This window comes from Tachypleus tridentatus, chromosome 11 (assembly GCF_004210375.1).
Source record: "Tachypleus tridentatus isolate NWPU-2018 chromosome 11, ASM421037v1, whole genome shotgun sequence".
In the NCBI taxonomy this organism is placed as follows: domain Eukaryota; kingdom Metazoa; phylum Arthropoda; class Merostomata; order Xiphosura; family Limulidae; genus Tachypleus; species Tachypleus tridentatus.
This window is the reverse complement of record NC_134835.1, coordinates 87,303,711-87,331,619: the sequence shown is the minus strand read 5'-3', so window position 1 is coordinate 87,331,619 and position 27,909 is coordinate 87,303,711. Positions and strand designations below refer to the sequence as shown.

The 27,909-nt window shown below is 34.1% G+C and overlaps 2 protein-coding genes across 4 annotated transcripts in view; one reads left to right on the top strand and one right to left on the bottom strand.

The window, feature by feature from the left end:
• The window catches only part of LOC143231389 (uncharacterized), a 40,873-nt gene extending 35,184 nt beyond the window's left edge, over window positions 1-5,689 (top strand). The window contains 2 exon segments of the mRNA XM_076465935.1: window positions 1,482-2,115; window positions 2,118-5,689. Coding sequence (XP_076322050.1) covers window positions 1,482-2,115; window positions 2,118-4,999 — 3,516 coding nt within the window. The 3' untranslated portion in view covers window positions 5,000-5,689.
• Window positions 5,690-11,227: 5,538 nt separating this feature from the next.
• Window positions 11,228-27,909, bottom strand: part of LOC143232697 (ras-related protein Rab-31-like) — a 35,250-nt gene continuing 18,568 nt past the window's right edge. For 2 of the 3 annotated variants that reach the window (XM_076468436.1, XM_076468437.1), the window contains 2 exons: window positions 16,175-16,330; window positions 11,228-13,520 (listed from right to left, as the gene is read on the bottom strand). In XM_076468436.1, the coding sequence (XP_076324551.1) occupies window positions 13,330-13,520; window positions 16,175-16,330 (347 nt within the window). In that variant the 3' untranslated portion in view covers window positions 11,228-13,329. The remainder of the gene's footprint in view (window positions 13,521-16,174; window positions 16,331-27,909) is intronic. The other variant, XM_076468438.1, reaches the window with a different exon arrangement.

Genomic DNA, 27,909 nt, shown 5'->3' with positions numbered 1-27,909 from the left:
TTTGCCTTCTCCTTCATTGATAATTGTGATACAGAGTAAACCAGAGACATCCCTAGGTACTTAAAATACTTGGGGTTTGGGCTCATAGGTGTGGGAATTTTCTCTGTTTCACTACGATATTGATCATAGTTTTCTATTCTGATTTTTCAAAACACCAACTTGGTTTTGGGGGCACTGTCAAATTATGATTAACATCAAATTTAGTAAAATTCTATCATTAGAGGAATACCTATGGAATAGAAAATAAATGAAACTTTCTATAAAACTGTGTTTTGTTAAGGGGCTGTTATCACAATTAAGAAGCATTGTGCACAACTACTGTAGATTCATGAACATATTTTACACACATTCTCTTCACTTTCTGAATGAATCCATTTCTCCAGATTGAGAGATGTTGCTATCATTAATTGTACTAAACACACTGATGATAATTTTTACATCTTTATAGAGATCATTGGCTTCTTTTTTCTCCAGTTTTTGCTCTACATTGTGTTACAAACTTCACTATAGAAGTTTATTTTCAGAAAGGCTATTCATATTCTATTAGTTGTGAACTATCTATCAAATATAAAGCTACTAAATATGTCATTGACCATACCACTGATTACATTTGCTGTGACATTTCACTGCATGAGTATATAGAAATTATTTAAATAAAGCATATTCAACCCTCTGTATCCAAGTGCACACTGACAGCTATAGGCTAAACATTAGAACCCAAATCAATAAAAAAAAATAAAACTATTGTTAGTTGTAAAGAAACTTGGTAATAGCTTTTAAAATATTTTATTTAAGATTAGGGCATATTTATTCTACATTTTAACTTTTCAAGTATTGCTTTCTGTTAACCACTTGCTAAAATATTTATGTTCGGTAAATTTGATTTTGACGTTATAGCAACCAAAATCAATTCTTCAAAGATTGATGTTCAATTTTGAGCTGTTTTTTCCTTTTTTCAGTAAAAAAACTACATAATGGGTTATCTCTGCTCTATCGATTGTGGGGAATCATACCCCTTAGATTTTAGCTTTATAATACTGCAAAATTACTGCTGGCCCACAGGTGTGATACTGAAATGGTGCATACAGCTTTTAACTTTTCAGATACTTTATAACTGACAGTTATCACTGGTTAAGTGATCCAACATGTTGTTTATTCTTCTGGTGTGAAAATGTAATTTATCTTCTGTATGTTGTTTCTAAGGTTGCAAATATACATGTATATGTAGATAAAAAAAAAAAAAGAAGTTAATTTGGTATTGATTTCTTTTTTAGATGTTACTGTATTTTAACCTAAAAGTCACTTTTTAATATTACAGACTGAGAATTGAAAGAGTCATTAAGTTGCATATCTGTTCTATTAAAAGATAAAAAAAGTATTATAAATGTGTATTCAAATATCATATAATCTTGTATACATGCCATTATTTTCTTAAAACTGTAATATCTGTATTTAATTTCCTTCTTGTTTTTATCTTGTAGGAACTAAATCTTAGAGCAAATGAACTTACAACAGTTCCAACATCTAGCCTTCAAGGTCTCCTGGCTTTGAGAATTATTGCTCTTCAAGAAAATTTTATAGAGCAATTACCACAACGATCTTTTCCCAATCTTCCTACTGTGAAAATTCTGAATCTTACAAGTAATGATATTAGTTTTGTACAGGATGGAGCATTTGCCACTCTTTCTGGTCTTGAAACTCTACTTCTTGGAGGGAACAGATTAAATTTTTTACCTTCAGATGCATTTGCTAGGCTTGATAACTTGCATACATTAGACCTGTCAAGTAACCATTTTAAATTTGTTCCTTTGAGACCTTTGACTAAATTGTTGGGATTAAAAAGACTTCTCCTACATTCCAATAATATTCGTTCTCTGAAAGAAACACCTCTTGCTGACTTAAATGCACTGGAATATTTTGACTTACGCAGGAATGGGATTATTGGAATTCCAAAAAATATATTTGTTGGTATGTTGAATATGAAGGAGTTATATCTGGATGTCAATATAATAAGGACATTAGGTGAAGATACCTTTACAGGACTAGAACACTTAGAAGTCTTAAATTTAAATGACAACCAAATTCTCTCTTTCCCAGATACAGCCACAAGTAGACTAGAAAACTTAAAAAACTTAGTCTTGACTACAACAGAATAGTTGTAATATCATCAGACATTTTTAAAACTTCTACTCATTTGGAAGAACTTTCTCTTGCTTTCAATCTGATTAGAGAAGTTCCTGACAACCTCTTTGAGAATTTCAAGAGACTTCAGTTATTGAACTTACATGGTAACAACATAAAACTATTTAACAACAACAAAATACTTGGTCTTGAAGAGAGTTTGTGGATTCTTGATATAGGTTACAATGAAATAAATCATCTTCCAAAATTAAATCTTCCAAAGCTTTTCATTTTAAACCTTGCAAGAAATAAATTATCAGCATTAATACCAGAAACTTTTGAAATGCTTCAAGACTTAAGGTATCTAAATCTCAGCTTGAATCAAATAAATTATATTCCTAGCACTACTTTTCAAACACTTTCCAAACTAGAAAATCTGGATCTACACAAAAATTTACTTCAGTCAATTTCTCAAGATCTTTTCAAGAATCTTTCACTTAAGGTACTTGACCTTAGCAAAAATCAACTACTAGAACTAGAACAAAAATCTTTTCAAAAATTGTCAAAACTAGAGAAGCTAGATCTCAGCATGAACAGGCTAGCAGTGATTAAAAATGGGGCTTTTGATGAGTTAAATAGTTTGAAGAACTTAAATCTCAGAGGCAATAATTTAGAATCTTTTAAAGGAGATATTTTCACTACAAGAACAGAGTTAGAAATTATAAATTTGAGTCATAACCAAATCATTTATCTGTATCCTAACTCCTTCAGTATACATCGCAGCCTCAAGGAAATAAATCTTAGCTTCAACAGACTTACTTTTTTTCCAAGTGAAATTTTGAAATCTGTTCAGACTTTACACCACATCAGCCTTGAAGGGAACAAACTTCAATCTTTGGATCATGCAGATTTTGCTAATATGGCAAATTTGAAGATTCTTGAACTACAAAATAATAGGATAAAAGACATTAGAGAAAAATCCTTCCAAAATTCAACCCAACTTCATTGGATTTACTTGCAAAATAACCAGATTTCATCTTTACCTGAACTTCTCTTTCAGGGTTTAAGTCATCTGAATCTAGATCTTAGCAACAACAGTCTCAGTGAAATTTCTATAGAAATGTTTAACAGGTTAAATGTCTTTACATTAGAAAGTATTAATTTGGCAAGAAACAAGTTTATACAATTTCCAAACATAGGTCTAAAGCGACAGTATTCTTTTCTTGAGAACTTAAATTTGTCACATAATGAAATAAGGAACCTTCCTTCTAATGATGATGTGCTGGTAAATGTAAAGAATATAGATCTATCTTTCAATCCTTTAACAGCTGATGCACATAAAGTACTTCTCAGTGAACCAAAGAGCACAAGAGAGCTCCATCTAGCTAACATAAGGCTAGAAGCTCTTCCTGTATTAGAAACTCCTTTTTTACGAATCTTAAATATTTCACAAAACAGAATAACAAAACTACAAGGTGATGTTTTTCAAAAATCAAACCACATTTACAGCTTAGATCTATCACAAAATAAAATTCCAAACTTGAGTGTAAGTTTTGAAAATGTCTGGCCCAAAATTTCAGGCTTACGGAAACTTGACCTCTCAAACAATCCAATTTTATACATTGTAAAAGGAGACTTTGATTCTTTGTCAAAACTTCGACATCTGACAGTCAGTGATTTAAATGAACTCACTCTTTTTGAATGTGAGAGTTTAGAAAAGCTTCATCTTTTGAAAAGTTTAAGATTGTATGGCTATCAGTTATTATCTACACTAGCCAGCACAGACTGTTTGCAATATGCACATGGGCTTCAAAGTCTAGCAATAGAGATTACTGAACCCAAGCTTCAAACACAATTACAAAAGGTTTATAGTCCCAAGCTGCAAGAGCTAGAAGTTTGGGGCAGTCAAATAAAGAGCATATCTTCGAGTGCTTTTGCTAGTATTCGAAGTCCAAAGATTGAGATCAAACTTCACGGAACCAGTATAAATTCTTTACCAACAACTATATTTTTACCTCTCCCTCTGTCTTCTGATATTACCTTGAACGTGAAAGGTAATAAAATTAGTAGTTTAAGACCACAATTACTAAAAACTCTAGACAATAAACAGAGAGATATTTTACTGCTTGGCCTTAACTTTAACCCTATTATCTGTGACTGTAATGTTAAACCTCTCTGGCTCTGGATTGTAGAAAAAATCAATGAAGAGCAGGATTATTTCAGCGAGTTCTTTAACCTTGAATGTTCAGACCCTCCTCAGTTAGCACACCAACAGCTAAAGAGTCTCCAAATGGAAGATCTTGTATGTGTAGTTCACACAACCACAACTATATCTACAACTTCCTGGACAAGTACTCATCATCTGACAACTACTCCACATCAGACATCTACCCCTCAAGATCATGAAAATAACATAATATTTCAACCTCAACTTACTACTACTCCACAGTCTATTGGGGAAATGGCTTCAACTACTAGCAGTAAAAGTGCACTTACTAAAGTAGACACTATGATTATTGCTATTGTGGCTGGAGTGGTGGCCTTTGTATGTTTAGTGATAATAATAATATGTATAATTAGATTACGTAGAGCAAAGCCTCATTTTACTGCAGGGCCCCTAGCAGGTCCTTTGGCATTACGGGCCCAAGGAAAATGTACGTGTCTCAAACCTCCACCTAACTCATGTACCTGCTTTCCTCCTTATCCTCTCCCATTTCCATATCCTCCCCCAAGCCTTCACCTTGGACCTCAAATGCAACCAACACATTTGCCCATGCCATCCCAGTGCATTTCTGGAAATACACTTGGAAGGCCAGCACCATTCAAGTCCCAACCATATTATGTGACATATCCTGAAAGTGAGAATGAAATCAGGTAATGGATGAAACAGCACCTGATAAAAATTGTAAAACAAATTACTTGTACAGTAGTTTTCTTTAAGAAGCAATAGAAAACTCCAGGGAAATTCTGACGATGTGACTCAAGTTGGGTAAATTACTAATATTACAATGGAATCTGTAGTGGAATTGAGTCAGTATTTCCAAAATATGATATACTCATAAATACAGAGTTAAGAAAATGTTAGGGTAAAATAACAATGCGACTAAGTTGAGTGATTCACTGTTGTTTTGACTAAATCTGTAATAAAATTGAGTGAGTAGGTACTTCTAAATCATGATCTGCTCCTAAATGCAGAGATTGAAAAATACTGAGGCATAGAATACTTTCTAGCTTCCAAAATCCCAGTCAGATAACAATAAAAAAGAACTTAAAGCACACAAAATCATAATTATGATTTGTAATACAAAAATAAATACTGTGGTATGAAACTATGTATTCATTCACTAGACTCTTAGTTCAAATATGTAACAGAAAGGAAAAAGTTTTGAATTTTTCTGTTGTTTTTCTTTATACCACAGTCTACTGATAGCAAGAAAAAAAATATATATAGTTTTTACTTCTTTTTGTAAGTATTTAAACAAACTGGTATGAAATGTTATCAGTGAGACTTGTAATTTTTACATGTATTTATCAAAACTATAATGATAATAAATTACTGTTTTTGGCATGTAGGATGTGAAAATTTCTTAAAATCACCCTTGTTAAATGCTACTAGAGGAAGCAACTTTAATTATATTGTCTTAACTATTCAAAAAATATTTTTATGTTATAAGAATTACAATACGATATACATGCAACAAAGATATTTATATTCTGATTATTGTCCCAGAGTAGAATATGGTTTGCTTCAAAGTTACAGATAGTAGCACTTTTTAAAGTATTTAAATCTTAGAAACAAGACTTCTATTGAATAAATTATGACACTTGTGTACAGATAATATATTAGAAATTATAATAATACATTTATTTAACATATTAGTTAAACATTTCTTGAGCAATCGTGTTACAAACACAGAAATTTCCTGTAAACCAGATACAGTAAACATACACTGTTATTTTAGTGCAGTCCTCTTAAATTACAATATAAGTTATGGGTTCCACAATTTTTGTAACAAATAAACTTGACCTAGAAATGTTTTTTTAAACAAAGAACAATAATTTGTATGAACATAATATTTTTAGCATTTCTTTGACACTATATCAGTTTGCAGACAATTTTTTTCAGTCAATCATTGAAACCAAATGAGATCTCAACATGGTAATGATTATTTTGTAAACAGAGCATGTGCTTTTGGGAGATATACAAGTTATACCCATACAGATAAATACTGCTTATATTATTTAACTTCTAAGACCACATTCCATGGAAATTGCTACATAAGTGTGATATGTGTTTGAAGACACTCTTATAGTGAAAGATGAATTAAAATTGAAAAAGCAAAATTGCGCTGTTCATATTCAGAAATTTGCAAATTTCAATCAGTATGTATAATTTCAGCCAGGTGGTGTATCAATGTTGTTTTGTAACCAATTAAAAGTAAAGTGAGGATTAGAAGAATAATTTAAGTGTCAATTACTTAAAAGCTTCCTAACCTTAAGGCAACAATTGTTTTTATACCACAGACAAAGACACCAGGAATCAGCCCTGGATTAAGGCATAGGCTTACTGAGCTGCAGCCCAGGGCTTCACACTAATTAGCCAGCTTTAAGTTATGACTATAAATGTATTGCACATAGAGGTTCTGCCTCAGGTGGACTGCTACAAGTTGAAAAGCCTAGGGCCAATAAAACCTAAGAAAATGGATTTATGATGGAATAGGATTGTTACTGTTCTTTCCCTCACAAAAATACTATGTGAAAACACTTTATGTTGAAGATTATTTCAGGATTTATCTGTCATGGTTCTAAGGCTAACAGGTAGTAACTTGTATGTAACATTAAGTATATTTGATTACAATAATATTGCAACTATTGCTAATGAAAACTCTTTGAAACCTATTACTGACTTCTGTAATTCTTGAAAAGTAAATGAAGTAAGCATTATGGTCTAAAGGAGTATGTACATGGAAATCAACCCATAGAAATAAGGTTAACAATATCATGTGCTAATCTCAAACTATAAAGTGTACATGATAGTATAAAAGTCAAAATGCAAAACATCCTACTAAGAGTTACTTTTAAACAAATTAAACAGAACACTTTTTTCATTTAATACATCATTTTCTACTTCTCTAATTCTTTACTTTGTTTATGGCTACAGGCCTTTATTTCACTCCAACACCTTGTAAACAGTATAAAAATATCAAGACAACTAACATGGTGCTATAATGATTTGCTTTAGATTGAGAAATTATGCCTTTAAGTATATTTTGCTGCTTTGTCTCATCTTTAAGTAACAATCTCTCTTGCCTACCATTATATACTTTCCATCACCTAGGTAGAACATATCAGTTTTTAAAACAATGGAATAAAAAGCCTCACTAACTTTACACTGCACAATGGTTACAACAATTCTACAACAGAAGGTCCTGAGATGGTCCAAACTGTATGGCTCCAAAAGCCAGAATTATTGCATATTAAACAGCTATCATATCACCTACCATCCACTACACTAATAAAAACTTCATGAGATTCATTCACAAATTTCTGCATTCCAGAAAATGTAATTTTAAATTTAAGTCTATTTGATCAGAAAATAAATTCTTAGTTCCAGTTGTGGTCAGTTGAATTTCTGTGTAAACTAAAAACAACTACAACCTAACAGCCCCATCTGTGACACAGTTACAAGATTTCATATGTTGCAATATATCAATTTTTTTAGCTGTACTTAATTTCCTAGTATGATAAATGTATATAATGTTATTAATGACTTACAAATGTATGAAATTCTAAACAAAATTTACCAGAGTCCAAACATAAAATTTAGGTTGGACAAAGATCCTACACCCACTCATTTTCACTTGATTGTTCCAACTGAAAAGAGATTCTCCTTCCCCTCAATCTGATAGTGTTTTATTATACTACAACTGACATGAGTTTATGTTTTGACTTTTAATTGACATAGGTATGGTTGAAATGACATTTTAGTTAATATATTGTTTCTATTTGGAGATAAGTTTGAAAAAAAAATCTATTAACATGGTATTCTGACATTTCATCACTACATTTTATTCTAAAACATTTGTGCTCCAACTTTGTAGTAAATCAAAATATGAAAGTAACATAAAGATGCACAAAAATCATTAAAAAGTTGTATGTACTAGGACAAGAAGTGATAGAAAGTACTTAAAAATACATAAAATAAAAAAAGAGAGAGAGACAGAGAAAAACTAGCAACAGTAAAATGTACAACAGTTAAACTTTTAGCATTAGAGATATATACAAATACTATTATGGTGAAAAGCACCATAAAAATATACACATAGATTTGTCATGCAACTTATTGCCAAACAGCAACTAATTTATCATACTTAACACAAACTTTTAAATAATTTAGTTATGGTTGAACAATGTACTGCATTTCTAAACTTTAAATTTAAACAGTGTAAAAAAGAAAAAAACTCATTTCCATTAATTACTGTGCAACAGAAACCTTAAACTGACCAAGTGTCTCATGTACAATCTGCTCTTATGTAGGTTGATGTTTAGAGACAAGAATTTTGTACATTTTGATCTATTGGAAAAGTTTTAACCATTATATTTTATTTTCAATGTTTTATCCTTTTTCACTGTCATCTTTACACAAACTATTTGTTGCATTAATGTTTTCATCACACACACCACCATCATCTTCACTGTTTCCTACCAATGATTTGGGAAGAGATTAAGTTATTGATTGAATGTTTTTCTCCACTAACTATTTATATTTATTATTATTATTATTTACACACACTAGAAATGAAGGACTTTGTAAATGGGAGAACAGATCTTATCCCAAATGCAAATACTTAGGTGAAGACATTTACTAGTAATTTAGTAAACCAGAGACTAAACTCAATTATTGGAAGCTCTCCGATTTTATAGATTCTTCTGTCTGCAAAGTCCAACTTCTACTTCATTTGCTATCATTTCTCAAGTCATGTGAGTGGTATACTGTATCTGATGAATAACAGCCTCATACAAAGATCAGTAATTTCAAATTTAAGAGATATATTTAGGTCCCAATAATAAGAATTCCTTAAATAAATGGTAGAAAACAAGATATCTATGCCCCTATTTGATATGTTGAAAAATAGGGCAAATTGAATTAAGCAAAATAATGCAAGATTCATCTGTATAATACAATTCCTACTTCATGGTTTTGAGATTCAGAGAAAAACTCCAGTGTGTCAAAGGATAATTTTTTAGAAGTAGCCACTGTTGAACTTTCCTCCCAAAATTAATTCTTTACTAAAAAAGTCAATGTATCAAATAAAGAAAAAGAAACAAGAAAGATGAAATCAACTAATTATTTAGTTATAGTATGAGAGACAAAAAAAGAAAAAGCATTGCCTGCAAGTAAAAAAAAAAAAAAAATCAAGGATACTTTGGTTCAAATGTGGTTGCAATCAGAAACAAGATGGTTGAAACCTACTGCATACTGTTCATAAATATACGTCTATTGCAACCTTGCATTAATAATAAAAAAAAAAGTAAAGAAAACCTTTAAGAAAGGAAGTAAATATAGGGTTGGCTAGATATCAATAAACCTTCATAAACAATACAAACATTTGTATCATCTATATTTTTGCTCTTATGTAGGGATGATGCAAATACAATCCTTACTATCTTGTTTGCATTGTTTCTAAAGGAATAATATTAGCCATCCTAACATTATACCCTTTTTAAAAAAAAGTGGTTCACTAGAAATAAGGCTGTATTTATAATCAAATTCTAAAAACAATGAAGTTTCACCTGTAATATTTGTTTTTCTATTATTGCTTGATAATTCCTGTTTTAGCCTTCACTCAAGCTTTTTAAAATTTCAACACAGGGTAATAACAGTTATGCTAGAATAATTTTTTAAATTACTATTAATTAATAATACATAAAAAGTTAATACTATTTCAAACTTATTGTCACTTGAGAATTTGACACCACTGTTCTGATTTTTGAGTTATGTTATAATAGAGAAAGGACGAACGAAAAATTCATACTTCCCGATATATTTACAAACATTCCCAGAACTTGCAATTCATTAGTTACATAGATATTATAAAAAGAAACAATGTATAATACTGTAAAGTTCTGATGACCCATTGAAGATATATTTAAATAACAGTTTTGATGAGCAACCAAAGGCAATGTTACCATCTGCCTGATAGTTTATACTTACATTTTGAAAGTTATGTTGCACACAAGCATACCTTATAAGGTGATGTTTTTATTTATTAATTATTATTATTATAAGCTGTAAAATTCATTGCAGCTTTTTCCCCTTAATGTCATATTCTTGAATATCCAAAACACATCTGTTTATGCATTTGCAGCAATGTTCATTCAAGATCATCACTAATTTTTACAACTAATTAACCTGTGGGATTTTCAGTCACTATATTAATTTTGCAGACAAACAAGACATCATGTCACTCAGTTTTTCTTTCCTATAGTTTCTGTAAATGGGGGTTACCTTATATGAGATTACCTTATAATTGGACTAACACTGTATATTTTCCTCAACTCAACAATGCACTTCTGTAAATTACAGAAACTATATACTAATAAATCTCAAAAAACTATAAACACCTGTGCTATACTTTGAAGAAAAAAAAAAAAAGGGATTTTATCTATTGCAAACAATTGTCTAACGTCCGATTTTTTCATTTATCCTGTAAAGAAGACAAAAACTATCAATATTTATAGGTGTAGACTTCAAATACTTGCTATTAATACTTACAACATATTTTGACAATCATGTGTATGAACAATTGCATGTTTATCTCTCAAACAAGAGACTAGTTTTAATATAAACACCTTCCCAACATTAGTGAGTCAGTGGTAAGTTTATGGATTTACAATGCAAAAATTTAGGACTCAGTTTCCTGTAGCAGACACAACATATAAACCCCATTGTGTACATTTGCACTAAAACAAAACCAATCATTTGTCACATCTACCTAGTTTTAATTTCATATTCTCATAACTGTAGTAAGATTAGAATGAATTTTACTCTAGCCAAAATTACCTCAGTTTTCAGTATGATGTGTAAAGCACTATGGTACATGCATTTGTCAAAATAAACTTTATTGTTGTCCTAATGTGCATTACAAAACTTTACAAAAGTATAAAATACCTACATAAAAAACACACAAAAACATACTAAAAGAGAATGTTAGCTTCTGAATTACATTTTGCAATAATTTTCAACTTTCATATTTAAAATACTATATATACATACATATTATATACATATTCATGTCACGAACATAACTATTTGAAATTTATTAAAATGATATTCTGCAAGTTTTTCATTAAACTATGCAACAATTTTCACTTTATTAACAAATGAATAAAATTAAATAATTCATTAAATTTTCATGAATCCTAAATAACTTTTAAATAGCTATACATTAATGCCCATACTACATTCTTCGAAAATTCTAATTCTTGAATTAACGTAAACATTTTTCATACATAACAAATATCAAAATTCAGCAACTGTAAGAAATTAAGTCAAAAACAATTTAAATTGACACATCCATATAATTTGTATTTAAAGTAAGTACAAAAAATACAATATGTATCCATTTAAGAATATCTGAAATCTTGTATCTAGTAAAGTAACAGTCCTGTTTTCCAATTAAAAGAAGTGACACCTGAAACCCTTATAAATATTCCAAACAATAATATTAATTTCCCAGAAGGAAATTTGTACTTCAAAACTTTACATATAAAGTTATGCTTTATTTTATAATTTAAAGTAGAGCAAAGTAGATAAGGCAAAGATGATTTCAAATGATTTGAAAAATTCAATAGTAATGTTCAAAATTAATCATGAAATCACACAAGCCATGGATGTATTATTTATTAGAGGTAACTATCAGTAACTTTGAAGGTTAAAGAAATTGACATTAAGGTTTCTCTAGAAGGCAATATGCCCATGATTCAATATACTTTAATCAGTGATTATTTTTTTCCTTGATATTTATATAAACTGCCACAAGAAAAAGAACACTAATAATTTCATCTTTCATTTGTCAATCAAACTTTTTTCTAACATTTAAATCATAAACTTCTTTTAAAAAATATCAGTCAGCGAGGTATTTATCAACATATAAACATACATACGCTAATCACACACCATTACCTACACAACCTCAGTGAATAAGAATTAATTTTTAGTTGAATTAGATATTTTGAAACTCAATGTTGACTACCACTCAAGATGTCAAATATTTCTCTACTTATAAAATCAAGTGAAGCATTAAATGATAATTAGTTTTGGAAATCAAGATGAAGTATTTTAGGCTATATTTTTGTAAATAATGGAAAAAAGTAAATTTTTTTTTATTTATAATTTAAAAAACAAACAGCATTGAAGAAATTTTCTTGTAAAACAAATTATATAATTATTTAATTTGGCACTACTGCAAAATATAATAATGCCTACAGTATTTCCTAACAATCACACAGTTCTGGCTGAAAATATAATCCAACTATTACAGTCTCTCATTGCATTTTCTATTATTATTATTAATGCTGTCCTCTTACTGGATATTTAATAAACAGTAACATGCACACCAACTCAAAGCTGATTAATGAGATTTCTCTAGCATCTAAAAACATACTTCCTGGAGCATCAACTACTGAAATTGAGAAAACACAAAAAGGAAATATTTCATAAATCAGGAACACTTGTTTTGTCTTTAATGAGACTGTGCAAAAAAGAGGGTATAGGGAAATTTGAATATTCACTTTGATTTAACAAAAAGACATTGGCAAGTGGTTTTGACATCTAGAGTAGACTGCAAGGTAACTTCAGTGTGCATATCCTAGCTCATGTTAAGTTTCTAACCTCACAAATGAGAACCAGATGAAGTCAGAAAAAAATATTTTATGGTCTCAATCTATCAGATTAAGACTAATATGTAATCTCAAAATATATCTTTACATCTCAACCAACAGTAACTTAACTATCTAAAGCACATGCATAATGTATTCTTAATATTCTAAAACAATACTTGGTATGTGAATGCTCAATGGGCTTTTGGAAAAACAAAGTCTTACATATTCAAGACAAGTTTACTTTATCCACTTCATAAACCATGACATTCTTCAATCATAAAGCCAGTGAACAATAGTTTTAATTTAAAACAAGAAGTCTGAAATTTAGCAACAAAATATTCTTTGCCCTTCTGGCTCTGAGGTTTTAACAACATTAGTTCTGAGTGGATAATGTGGTGATAAAACATTATCTATACCACCATCCACACTGTCATTTGATTTGTTGTGTTTTGGTTCATTGTTCTTGAAAACTTCAACAAGTCCAAGTGCTGTCTGAGCAAAAGCTTCTTCAATTCCTATAAAATAAAGGAAAACAATGTTAATTAAAATGTAAAATAGTTAAAGTTCACTAACACTGAATATTAAATGAGAAAGCTGATAGACTTTTTCATTCAACTTTAACACTACATACTCTTTATACATTATACATTTAGGTATGCACATCAAAAACTTATTTCAAAGTAATACAATTGAAAGCTATATTTATGGCATATTTTTATACAATCCAGGGCTTATTGCACTTGTATTTCGACATCTGTTTGTAAAACAAAACTAGTAATATTGGGCAGTTGCATGTAACACCTAAAGGAATACATTAAGAAATACAGTTACACAACTGATCTGATAATAATCCAACTTCCAATAAAATGAAAAACAGTATTAAGGAATAAAAATGTTCAAACAGTGGCTTATAACAGGTTTGAAAAGTTTATCATTTTGTCTAAAACTTCCTAAAATTTCTCTTTATTGAAGTGTACAAGTTCACTAATTGTTTAAGCATGTACGTGCTTTGTTAGAATTTTCCTACATTGATTTAATATGTTTAGATCACCTACAGAACTATCTCTATCCTTGAAATGAAATATGAAAAAACGTTTTTAGTTAACCTTCCAATTTTTGAATTCTTTCAACAGGTCCCTTAGTGGAACATTGGTAAGTTTAGAGACTTAAGTCACTAAAATCCAGCATTCAATTCCCCATAAAAGACAGATAGTCCAATGTGGTTTTGCTATAAATTAAATTAACCAACCAACCAACTTTTAACTGATCTATGGAATTTTAAATGTTTATAAAAAAAAGTCACACACGCGTACGTACAAATGCATATATTTAAATCAATTTTTATAATTTTGTTCTACACTCACCCCAGGATGGGTGTCCCCAAGAAATATCACTCAAAATTTAAAAAATTCTTGCCCTTTCAATTAATTATCTAATAGATATTGAAATGAACCATTTTCTAGTTCATAATGCATGAGACAAAAGTACTAGTAAAGTGAACTACCATAATAAATGTTTTAAGAGACAAATTTCTAAAGATAGTTTTGAATATTTAAATTTTTATTAAATCTTAATTTCAATTTTCAGTTATATAGTAAATTTTAATTAAAATATAAAAATACCTTCCTTGCAAGTACAATATTACCTTTCATTTACAACAAACTGCTAATTCAAAAAGCATTATACAATGTTGATAGAATTTCAAGGCTGCAAATGAAATATGTCCATTGGTTGTGACTTAATAACTAATTAAACTGACTGTACTTTGATATTTTTCAATCTTTACCAAAAGATATGGTTTGTTTGAAATTTTGGAGAAAGCTATAAGAGGGCTATCTGCAAAAGACTAAGGGGAAGCAGCTACCCATCACCACCCACTGCCAACTCTTATCAATAAATAGTGGGATTGACCATCACTTATAATGCCTCCACAGCTGATAGGGGGATCATGTTTGGTGGGATGGGGATTCAAACCTATGACCTTCAGATTGAGAGTTAAATGCCCTAACCACCTGGCCATGCCAGGCCCATTTACCAAAAAGAACACCACATGAGCAGTTTTCATTATCCATAATTAATGACCATAAAGTAATTCAGTGGGAAGTTAATGATGAAGATCAGTAACATCAATATAGGATAGGAAATGGATTAGAAACAATAAAAGAATGCATTCATTCAATAAAGTTTTTGGTTTTATATTTTTTTTTTTTTTTTTTTAGATACAAGGTGAATGCTTAGTCATTTTTCTTACTATTGCTTACAATCATCATTCATTACTATTTCCAAAGTTGGTAAGTACAGACTAGATTAAAAAGTAAATTTTATTATTGATATTTCTACTTTATAAGTGCAGTGTATCATTTAGCACTTAAAGTATTATCAACATTTACATTTTAATTAATTTAAAGCATTATATTTTCCTCAGGAATGGCCTAATAATGGCTTAACCTCAGCTCAATTTATTAATTTTCTTACAGCTTGAGTTGAAACTAAACTTAAAAATTAAAGCTAACATATCTATATCAAAAATACATTTAAATTTTCAGTTTTGCATTTGTGAACTTCAAACAAACCATCAGCAGTCTTATTCTAAATTTTTCACTTAAATGATCAGCAATGATTCATATCATAAGCAAGTAATAAGCTACACCTAAATAAAGTAGTCTGGAAATGCCATTTTGAACTGCCAGTAAAAATTTCATTGAGTCTCATTAACAATGAGCTCTAACTGCAAGATATTTCCCAGCTACACAAGTTTTAGGTAGATGAAGCTCATCACATTATCCAGAATAAAGCATTATAATAGTTCTAAATTTTTTATTACATTAAAACTTAAGGGGAAATACCATAGTGAGATAACTTAATTTTATATAAAATTTCCCTAAGCTTATGACTTATGAAATGTAATTTACTTACTTCCTCCACATTTCATGCATTATCAGTTTTTGTAATGTTTAATAGTTCTCTATTACAAGGAAGAAATGCAGACATAGATCTTGAAAAAATATGTCTAAGTGTATTATGTATGACAATTGTATCTTCTGTAACTCTTTGTGAAAGGCTCATGGAAATTTTCCATGTTTGATAAATTTTTTAGCTGTGAGTTTTGATTGAATATTGTTTACTTTCCATTATTTTACCAACTTCACAAACCAGCCTTAAAACCTACCTTCATTAGAGACAGCCGATGTTTCAAAATAAGAAGCTCCTATTGATATAGCATATTCCTGTGCTTCTTTTTTATCTACTGCTCTGTTGCTTTTCAAGTCACATTTGTTTCCCAAAACACACATCACAACAGCTTCCTCTACATTCCTTCTCAACTCTGAAAAGTAAAATACCTCAACTCATGAATGAAAATTAATATTTTCTTTAGCAGAAAATATATTTCTGTTAGATACTTCTTTACATATTTTAGCTATCTTTCTCAGTGCATTTGCCAAATAGACTTGCATGCCGATAGCCTTGAAAACAACTCTCACATAACTTCATGCGATTTTATGTGAATTATGTTTCAACATGTCATTATGCAATAAAAACCATATAATCAATAGTAGGACAATACACCACCATGCACAATAATTCTCCCTATGTGCTTCCACTCATGAAACTCCATTCTTCAATGAGACAAGTAAAAAATGTGCATCAGAAATAGGGAAGATGAATGGGAATTTGAAAAAGCAAATATCTATTGGAAACAGATTTCCAGGTCAGAAAAGTGTTAGCTTAGAAGATACCTCACCTCTTCATAGTTTTGTAAGAACCCCCACACTGAAATGATGGAAGGACAAGTACACAAACTATATGGATGAACCCTCTTGAGAGAATGACTGATAGAAACTCATTGGGTGTAACATATGATGGCAGGGGCTCCATAGTGGCATATTTGTGAGGGACCACATCTCATCTCATCCAGGATATACTCTTCACCCACATAGGAAAGAGGCAAATAAGCCAAATGTGTGTTACAGAGATAGGCAGAAAGTAAATGTGACCAGGCAAGTATTTGCACACAAGCCATGAGACAGTCCATACACGTAGTATCATTGGGGTTCATTCTGGCTGTACTTTTTATGCATACCTCCACTTCACTACCAGATTCTGCAGAACAGACTAGTTGTGCGACGAAGACAAATTACAACTATCTGTACTTGCTTTGAGTCTACCAGACTCTAGGGACTAACACCAGCTGTGGGAGGAAGATATGTTAATGATACATCATGGTTTTGTATACAGTGCTTGCCTCAACTCTACAGGACTAACACAAGCTGTGAAAAAAGGGCCTGTAGTATGTATTCACTACAGATGAATTTAGGTGTGCACTCACCATACTAACAACTGAAGAAATTCTGCAAGACAGACCCTATAAGCAAGAGGAGGACAGAGTATCATGCAGTATTCGTGTGCTCACCTCAGCTCTAATGAAGAGAACCTGGCTACAGGGGAAGACACTGTTGTTCAGTATGTATTCGCTTCAACTCTGATAAGCAGGCTTAGATCACAGGAGGAGGGAACAGGTGACGTGTTGATGTATCTGGTTCATGTTAGGTGACTAGCACTACATTGTCACTGTCCTACTTCTCATTATATTGGTACTCCTTTTTCTAGCCACAATAACCGAATCCAAGTTCTATATGGGCACTACCATAGCAGTTAGGAACTTGTAAGTAGCGAGTGTCCCCCATGCTCCACTCACTGAAAAGAGAAAGAAAGAGGATGAGGATATTTCATGAAGGTTGACCCAGAGAAAGTGTAAAGTGACAAAAAAAGCCAGTTTTTAAAAGCCAGAAATGGACAGAACATGTCCCTAGTGCTGGCTTTTTACATGATAGTTCATGAAACTGGTACAGTCTGGATCAAACAACAGTGAATATATACACTAACTACATTTATATGCACCACAAGGATACTTTAAATGGTACTTCCAGAACATCCCACCTCAAAGTATAAACATACAGAACAAGGGCTAATAGTATGAGCACTTTGTTATTTATCTCAATGCAGATTTTGGGTAAGTGTACCTGAGGAGACAATACGAGCCATTTGGTGGATCCCTTTGGAATAAAGGGGCTCTGAAAGAGAAATATTATATACTCCTAAATATGACAGTTTACTGGAAAATATTACTTTGTAAAAGTCAAAAGCCATCAAGGAGGAAAACTGTTAAAAGGTGTAGTGAATAAAAATATGAACAGTTTATGTGCCTGCCTGTAGAAGTCTATCCAATGGCTGCAAAAGAAGAATGTAAAAGAAAGAAAAACAGCCTGCAAGTATCCACATCCCAAAACAAAACATCAGTAAAGGATTTCACAGATATATACTATGAAAGACAAGGGAGAGATCTATAGAAAAAGAAAGGACAGACAAAGGTGGGGGCCTCTAAAAAGGTACACTAATCAGTCCAACAGGACATAGAAGCCAAGACAGGCAGGAATGGTCCAATACATAAAAGGAGGAAAGAGAAATAGGAGAGAAGTGCATCTTCTGAGAGGTCAGAGCCTGAGAATTAAAAAATAAATGCAGTGGAAGAGGGAAAAACAAAACAAGAGAAGAATGGTAACTGTAGGAAAGAAGTACAAGTAAATAAATCAGGAGATAAATATGCTACAAAATTCATGACGTCCACAGTTTGAATGGAGCATATACAAGACTGTGCAAAACCTCATTTAGTTCTTAGTTAGACAAGAGATTTGGGGAGAAGGACTGAGAAGGATGAGGGAGCAGGACATAATAGAAAGAACAGGGGAAGAAACCTTTGGGCAACTGGATAGGAGAAAGGCCAACTGACAAGATTGATTGATTTAGTGTTTTATGGCACAAAGCAGCTAGGCTATCTGCGCCAAACGTCCGATAAAAAGGTAAAAATAAAGTAAATGTAGTAAAATACATAAAAGAAAATGAAGGTAAAACAAAACATCATTGAAAAACAGAAAAAGTATAAAACCAATGTTGACACCTAGTCTACAATGTTAAGAGAGAAAGCAGAGTAAAAGAAGTTGTAAAGTACTTACTCTAACAAAATGGTAATGATCATAATCCACCAGGAAGACTAACAGGTAAGTTCAAGTACCACCGTCAGTCACCTGAAGTTGGCCTTTCCAGTCCTGGTTCCGGGTTATGTATCATAGCAGCCATTATCAAAATGTAAAATAGAAGTTTTAAAAGACACATAGCAAAATCGTAATAATAAGTAGCCAAATGTCCAGTAAAAAGGTAAAAGTCAAGTAAATGGAGTAAAATTTGTAAAAGTAAATGAAGGTAAAAAAAAAACAGCAATTAAAACATAAAATGGCATAAAACCAATGTTGACATCCAGTCTACAAAGTAGTAAAGGACTTCCTGTAGCAGAATGGTAATGATCATAACCTGCCAGGAAGACTAACAGGTAAGTAAAAGAACCACCGTCAGTCACCTAAAGTTGGTCTTTCCAGTCCTGGTTCCATGTTATGTGTCATTATGGCCAGTACTAAAAGGTAAAGTAGTAAAAGTGTTAAATGACATGCAGCAAAAGTGTAATAACAACTCGCGAGGACGACTTACGAGTAGTTCAAACAGTAGCGTTAGTCACCCGAAGTTGGCCTTTCCAGTCCTGGTGTCGAGTTATTTAATGTTCTGGCCATTTTCCAATGTCAAATTGAACTAGAGAGAACGAAACTGTAAAAAAGGAACCACAATTACAAAAGGTGTAATGAATAAATATCCAACACTTAAATGAGATTAAAAAGATTAATGGCCATTAAAAAACTAAAAACTTTATCAAAGTGGAGAGAGTCACCATCACCAATAACACTTTCCAATGTCACAGATAAACCTCAGGAAAAACATGTTTAAAATATTGCCGTCGTTGAGAATTGTAATGAACTAAGTGAGTCAGTATAAATACTGCAGTTGGAGTACTGCTCAGCTGTAATATGATCCAGGGCAAGAGATATGGTATACAGTTAAGCAGTGAACACAGGAGCTGTAGAGGGGATTCTGCATGCAACTACTGAACCACAACAAACCATAGCAGAGCACACTGAATTACCTGATTTGGAACCATCTGTATAAATGGGAACAGAATGATTGTTTGAAAGATGTTCATTAAATAAAATACAGTACTTCCAATCTGGAGTATCTGCCTTTTTCAGATGACTGAAAGAAAGGTCACATTTGGGGGCTGTAATAAGCCATGGTGGGATGGGCTGACCTGTGGAATCTGCAATGTTATCCAAGGACAGACCTAATTCATCCAATTGCGCCCGGATGCAAAGGCCAAATGGAGCAATGGCAGAGCAGATCGTCTGTTCTGAAAAAGTACGGCCCACCGAGAAAGTAAAACACATCCCCAGGTGGGATGCTTTGTTAAGGAATGAAGTTTCAAAGAATATTGTAAAGATAGTTGCAAACGGCAAAGGTGCAGAGAAGGTTCACGAGATTCAACGTATAAGCTTTGAACTGGAGAGGTACAGAAAGCCCCAGTGCAGAGTCGAAGTCCTTGGTGATGAACGGGGTCCAGCATCTTTAAGGCCGAGGGTCTGGCAGAGCCATAGACCATTGATCCATAGTCGAGTTTCGATATAATAAGAGCACGATATACCTTTAACATTGATCTGCTCCCCAACTGGTAGAAGAGATTGATTGATTGATTTTTAGTGTTTTATGGCACAAAGCAGCGAGGCTATCTGCGCCAGACATTCGGTAAAAACGTAAAAAATAAATAAATAAATGTAGTAATAGACATAAATGGAAATGAAGGTAAAACAAAAAAGTATAAAACCAATGTTGACACCTAGTCTACAATGTTAACCTTTAACATTCAACTGGTAGAAGAGAGAACACGGAGGATGTCCAGTGCTCTTGTGCATTTGACCCGAAGCTGCTTTAAGTGTGGTATAAAGGTCAGTTTACGATCAAAGATAAGCCCCAAGAACTTGGTCTCTGGGACCACTGGCAGCAAAACTTCACCGATATGAAGTTCAGGATCAGGGTGAATACCCCGTCGACGGCAAAAGTGCATGCATACAGTTTTGGAGAGAGAGAAATTAAAGCCGTTCGCCAGAGTCCACTTCCATACACAATTGAGGGCGGTTTGTAGTTGCCGCTCAATATATCTCATGTTTGACGACTGACATGAGATGTGAAAGTCGCTGACATACAGCCCATCGCAACAGTGAGAGGGAGTTGTTCAGTGATGGCATTTATCTTTATACTGAAGTGTGTAACACTCAATACACAGCCTTGAGGGACTCCAAGTTCCTGTACAAAAGAACGGGGAAAGTGTCGAACCCACACGAACTTGGAATCTCCTGTCCATTAAAAAATTTTTAATAAACATGGGTAGATGGCCACGTAACCCATATATATATATATGGAGGTCTCGCAAAACGCCATACCTCCATGTTGTGTCGTAAGCCTTCTCCATGTCAAAGAATATTGATACAAGATGTTGGCGGTTGAGAAAGGCTTCTCTGATAGATGTTTCAAGACAAATTAGGTGATCTGTGGTGGAGTGCTGTCAACGGAACCCACACTGGGTGGGCCAGAGGAGGTTGTTTGATTCAAGGAACCAAACAAGACGAGCATTAACCATCCTCTCTAAGGTTTTACAGAGACAGCTCGTCAAAGCAATTGGACGGTAGTTTGAAGGAATCTTGGGATCTTTCCCTGGCTTAGAGAAAGGTAAAATAATAGCCTGGTGCCAGGCATCAGGAAAAACATTCTCCTGCCAGATCCGGTTGAAAACAATCAGAAGGACATCAAGAGAAGCAGGAGATAGATGGTGCAGCATGTCATAATGAATATCATCAGGTCCAACAGACGTACTGGCAGACCGATGAAGGGCCATTTTTAGTTCCACCAGGGTAAAGGGACAATTATAGTCAAAGAAACAGTTCGAAAGGAAAGAGGTTATAGCTCTGTCCGAGTCTTGATGGCCAGGAAGGTGGAGGAACAAGCAGAAGTGCTAGATATCCGGCAAAAGCTTTCACCTAGAGTGTTAGCGATGTTCCGAACATCAGTCACCTCCTGACCATCAGAGAGTAGGATCGAGAGGGGGACAGAATTGTAGTGCCCATTAACCTTTCGAATCCTGTCCCATATGATCTTGGAACTGGTGGTAGAAGATATGCTGGTTGTGAACTTAATCCAAGATTACTTCTGGCTTTGACGACTTACCCACCTAGCATGTGCACGGGCCTGCTGGAAAGCAACCCGGTTTGAAAGTGTGGGATATCTACGAAAAGTATCCCAGGCCCGCTTTTGAGCCTTCCGTGCTAAGTGGCAAGCAGGATTCCACCACGGACGAGGATATCATGGAAAACGTGTCGAGGTTTTAGGAATACACTGAGCAGCTGCATGTGTAATACAGTCAGTTACCGCTGCTACACAGTCGTCTATTGATGGCTGATTTACAATGGCAAGATCAAGTTCTGTGAGAGTAGTGAAAGTGGACCAGTCTGCCTGATCCAGCTTCCACTGGGGCACGCGGGTAGGGTGGCATCGACCACGGCCAGTCTCTCTCAAAAGGATCGGAAAATGATCACTGCCTAGTGAATTATTGTCAACCCTCCATGAAAAATGGGAGAATAATGAAGGGGAGCAAACTGAGAGATCAATAGCAGTAAAGGACTGACCAGGTGCATGAAAGTAAGTGGAAGAACCAGTATTGAAAAGAGAAAGATTGTGATCAGAGAGCATCCGCTCTACAGATCGGCCACTCCCATCAATAATAGCACTTCCCCAGAGGGGATGATGTCCATTAAAATCCCCTAGGATTAGAAATGGAGATGGCAATTGTTCAACGAGAGCATCAAGATCTGAGTGATCATATGTCTCTCCAGGGGACAGGTACAGAGAACAAACAGTGATGGTATGACCCAAGGAAACACGGATGGCTACAGCCTCCAAGGGTGTGTTGAGTGACAAAGACAGGGTGGACACGTGTTGATCAACCAACAGTGCCACCCCTCCATGTACTCGACCATCACACAACCTGTCATTTCTGTACAGAGAAAACTGCCGAATGGAGACAGTATCAGCAGTTTTGAGAAATGTTTCTTGTAAAGAAAGACAAACAGGATGGTAGGAAGCAATCTGCATTTTGATATCATCCAGATTAGAACGTAAACCTCGACAGTTCCATTGTATCAAGGTGGCCATTTTTAAGAACGAGTAGGTGAAGTGGCTGGAGAACCCTTCGGTTTACAACCACTTCTTTTTTCTTTACTGTCTTTAGTCCGAGGAGGTATATCAACCTCCATGGATCCTGCTCTGGGTCAGGTGGGCAGGTTTTTGTTATTGGAAGGGGAATCCAGTGACTGAGGACGCAAACGAATAATTGTTTTGTCTCTTGTGGTGGGAGAAAAAGATCTATCAGAAGAAATGCCTGTATTTGAAACTAAAGGACGTGGATCTTGAGGTTTGTTGGAAGGTATGGGAGGAACAGAAATGGGTGTGGAAGTCGATTCATCAACCTTTTTAACCACGGAGGTCAAAAGGCTTTTCAGTTGTTTTGAAAATGATTCTCTTGGAGGCACAGAGAGATCTGTCTGCACTCCCACTGTAGTTGTGGAATGAAGTGCAGCAGCATATGTCCGAGATGAAGTGGTGGACAGCAATTTCCGAGCCTCAGGATAACTAATGTTATGTATCGTTTTCAAACGCTGCACCTCTTTTTCTTCTAACCATTTTGGGCAAGAACGAAAGTAGGAGGGGTGAGAACCATTGAAGTTGACGCAATGAGGGTCCATGTCACATTCATAGGCATCGTGATTCTTGCCCCCACAACAAGCACATGTAAGGGAACCACAACAAGATGTCTTTGAGTGGCCGAATCTCTGACATTGGAAACATCGGAGAGGGTTTGGAATGTATGGCCGAACCCTGCAAATGAGATAACCTGCCTTGATGGTGGCACGTGCACGTGATGAAATAAATGTCAAAACGAGGGTATCTGTTGGCAGTGCAACTCCATCTTTGCGAGTGGAGATGCACCTCACTGCAGAAACTCCTTGAGTGGAGAGACCAGCAAGAATCTCCGACTCAGGGATGTTCTTCAAATCCCTCTCAACAATAACTCCTTGTGATGAATTCAAAGTAGCATGAGGTGTAACCTCAATAGGTATATCCCCAATTGCCTTTGAATTCAAGAGGAGTTCACTGTGTTGGGATGTGGATGTTTCAACCAATATGTCTCCAGATCGAAGCTTCTTTACTGACTTTGGAGAGCCAGCAAGTCCCTCTAGTCCCTTCTGAATAAAAAAGGGGGACAATTGCCCTAAAGGTTTTTCCAAAAGAGAATGTAATATAAGAAAATGAGGTATGTGTGTTACAGATGTTGAAGATTGCTGTTCAGAGTCTTCAAGACATGGTCGCATACCCATTGACTGTTTTTTTAACTATTTTATTTAAATTTTTTGAAGAAGGATCCATAGGAAAAAAAGAAAAATTTCGGTACCCACTGACCCCACCCACCATGGAGCCCTACAAGGGAACACACTACAAAGTCATGCAAGGACAATGCAGCAATGCCAGGGTTTTGCGAGTACTATACCCAAACACCAACATCAGGCACAATGTCCACAACACCCACTGAGAACTTCCAACACTGGTACTTGGTTGACTCTAGCCCAAGTGGACCAGCCGATTGACCCAAGGGGGGACACCCAAAGGCTGCCCGTCTACAGAAATTTGAGGCCAAAGTGGTGTGTTAGGGTTGGACCCTTCAACCACCAGGATCCTCTCCTCCCCTTCACGAGTCGCCACGCACAGCAAACACGTGGGTGAATGTTTAGATCCCAGAGAAGGTAACCAGACAGAACAGAACCTTCCCTGGGAGGTCCCCTCACCAAGAACAGGAATCCACACCGAGGGGGCCAACTGACAAGAAGGAAGACAATCCATCAGACAGCCAAGTAATTAAGGCAAAAAGGTGATACACACAACTGCTGCCAGAAGGTATAAGGTAGATGAACTAATGAGACAAAATGAAACATTGGTGGAAAAGCAAGCCTGACAGGTGACAGATCAAATGAGAATTCATATATAAAGGATAAATATCCTACAAGGAAGGAAACTGAAGCAAGAGAGGATAATGGGAAGAGGAGTGGAGTCCAAGTATCAAGTGGAATAAGGCAAAGGTGGTTCAAGAGATGACAAAAATAAAAAAATAAGATCCAGCCAGAGTCAGAGAATAAATAGATGATCATAGGAGAAGAACCCTGGAAACAACTAGGCTGGCAAAAGTGCATTAGAGAGGCATGATCAACACAGTACATTCCACAGAAGACCTTGGGTTCTAGAGGCTATTCCACTGATAGAATATAAATGGTAAATAGACAGTTCACAATCAAGATTGAAGTTCCTGGCAAATGGTATGAACAAGCTCAGAAGTGTATGACTGATGCTCAGAAACGAAAGGCTCTGGAACAGGAGCCTTAAGAATGGTGGAAACATGGAAATTCCACCCTGGAATAGATTGAGTGGAACATAACCAAGTTAACCACCTGTAGAGGCAACAAAGAGCAAGAAGGTCAAGCATGCTGATGTGGGAGTAAACTCTGGTCCAGCCCTTATGAATAAGTAACTCAATCAGAGAGACAAGCAGTGGAGAAGGAAGAAATGGTAAGAAAATGTTTGAAGTTGTACATGCACAGTTTAGGTACTGTGACAAATTCTTGAGGACGGGCTCATAAAAGAGAACAAAGGATCACAAGAAAACAAATTGTTGATCCATAAGGCTTGTTGTAGGAGTGAGGGGTTTTTATGGAAGGCAGTCTCTTGAATAGAAAGAACCTCTCATGCAAAAAGAAAATGAAAATTTAAAAACCCAGTGATCAGACATCATATATCTTGTAAATGAATACTATAAACTCAGAGAAAATGAGAAAAAATATGCCCAAAAAATACACAACACTAAGTGAGTGCATGAAAAAGCTTAGATCACAATATCATAAACTGAACAATGTAATACTAAACCCATAAAAAGCTCAAAATAAAAATGGTGTTCCATAGGTTTTCTCTACAAATTTCCACAAGTTTTGTTGCGTTTTCTTTTAATGAAAATAGACATTACTTCATGACGATTATAACTAGATTTTTTTTTTATTACATTTATTAAACACTTATTACTTAAAACTGCAAATAAACAAATTTCAGCTGTAGATCTACATCTGATCTCTGCTAGTTAAATACATCTCCCATTATTAGGGACAGAAGTATTTTTTTGAAAACCACATCCAAAACTGACTATCCAAAATTTCATATTTTAAGTTCTTGCAGACACACATGAAACTATTGACGGTCTTAAAAATGAGATACTTGTTTACTGTAAAAACTTAAGCTACTCAGAGAAGTTTCTTATCTAGTACATAAGTAGAAGGCAATATCACACAAAAGTAAAATATTGTTTGATACCATTTGGATAGATGATTCCAAGTTCCTACATGATTTTACTCTGTAGATGTTAGTTTTGTTTGTTGAAGCATTAGTTAAGACCATAATTTTGAAGTGTACAAGAGTACAAGAACATTGGAGTAGAAATGATAGGCTACTGATGTAATACTAGGTACAAGTTACATACATTTAATTCTTGAGATCAAGTTTACAATTTTATGTAAACACAACTATGAAACTCAGACCAAGATTAAAAGTATGTCTGTACTGTAACCCAACCAACCAGACATTTTTTAACATCATGACTGGGGAAATTATTTACCAATTTCTGCCAATAAACCAACATACCAAAATTTGCTAACTTGTTTTTTTGTTGTTTTTTTTATCTACTTATTACAGTTAGATTATTATTTGGACATTTTCACACTCCACAACAACATGTGAGGACACTGCCTGATTACTAGTCAATAGCTCAATGCTAACTGACAAAATGGCTTATCTTGTCCTAAGAATCCTTCACTAAACTAGTAAATTCATGACCTAGCAAAAGAGAATTTACTGTTGAAGACCATATATCAACATGGTGAACACAAGCTAGATTATAGCATGTTTACAGACAACAAGGGCTCATTGGTCTATCTTAGCTGTCCAACCCTCGAAGCCAAACTATTAAATAAATAAAAGTAAAACCAGCCCTTATTTATATCTATCAAGCTTTCTTTTAAAAACTTACTCAAATTTACTGAATCAACAACATCAGAAAGCAACCCATTCTAAATTTGTGTCTTCTAGTTCTATAATTCTTGCTGTAAAACATGAAAAATGTTGACGCATAAACATTACCAGTTCGTTTTACAATCTTAAACTTCAATCAAATTCCCTAACTATTTTTTTTTGTCAAGAGAAAACAATTTTAAGGATCATAATCTCTTCTCATATAACAATCCCTCCATCCAAGGTACCATTCTGGTAACTCTCCTTTGAACCCTTTCCAACAATTCAATGTCTTTCCTAAAGTAAGGAGCCCAAGACTCTACACAATACTCCAAATGTGGCCTACCCAGTGACCTAGACAATGAAATTATAACCTCTTTAGAGTTGTACTCATTGTTTCTACAGATACAACCTAAAATCTTATTTCCCTACCACTAGCAACAGTACACTGCTTGGATGGCTTAAAAGATTGATTTCACTAAAATCCTTTACTCTGACACTTAAGGTTGTTCCCATCCATATTATAATAAAAGCAAGATACTGTATGTAGGTTATCATAATTCAAATTTATCTGCATTTTTATTTGCCCAACCCACTAAATGATCTAAATCCTTTTGTAAATCAGCAGCATCCTCTTCACAGCCAGCAATATCCAAGACCTTGATATAGTCAATAAATTTAAGTGATTGACCATTCCTTCATTTATGTCATTAATACAAGTCAGAAAGAGCAACTGTCTGTGCCCTGAGCTACCCCACTTGCAACATTAATCAAGTGTGACTGAACCCCCATTTATAACAACCTTCTGCTTTCTTC